Raw genomic sequence first — 278 nt, forward strand, 5'->3', positions numbered from 1 at the left:
GAAAGCTACGAAAAGTCTACAAATCACCAACCGCTCAACGACAATGCAGAGGACAATAATATAACATCCTCAGCAAATATAGTTGATCAAACAAACGCCACGCCTCAGGGACCAATAGTTGACCAACCTGCAGAAGATCTCACTAAGGCCGGGGAGCTTGATGAACCTGTTGCTGATGCTGAAGTAGCTGAGAAGGAACCTACTGATTCTGAGGTGATCCCTGAAAAGGAAATTCCAGACACTGAAGCTGCGGCTGAACAACCTGCAGAAGATCTCAC

At 46.4% G+C, this 278-nt stretch overlaps 1 protein-coding gene across 1 annotated transcript in view; it reads left to right on the forward strand.

The window, feature by feature from the left end:
- Positions 1–59, forward strand: part of TEOVI_000219300 (paraflagellar rod protein) — a gene marked incomplete at both ends in the record, with an annotated part of 3771 nt that extends 3712 nt beyond the window's left edge. The window contains one exon of the mRNA XM_067225295.1: positions 3–59. Within this exon, the coding sequence (XP_067081396.1) occupies positions 3–59 (57 nt within the window). The remainder of the gene's footprint in view (positions 1–2) is intronic.
- Positions 60–278: the final 219 nt, after the last annotated feature.

The sequence above is a fragment of the Trypanosoma equiperdum genome, assembly GCF_001457755.1.
Source record: "Trypanosoma equiperdum strain OVI genome assembly, contig: ctg_530, whole genome shotgun sequence".
NCBI classification, from domain to species: Eukaryota; Euglenozoa; class Kinetoplastea; order Trypanosomatida; family Trypanosomatidae; genus Trypanosoma; species Trypanosoma equiperdum.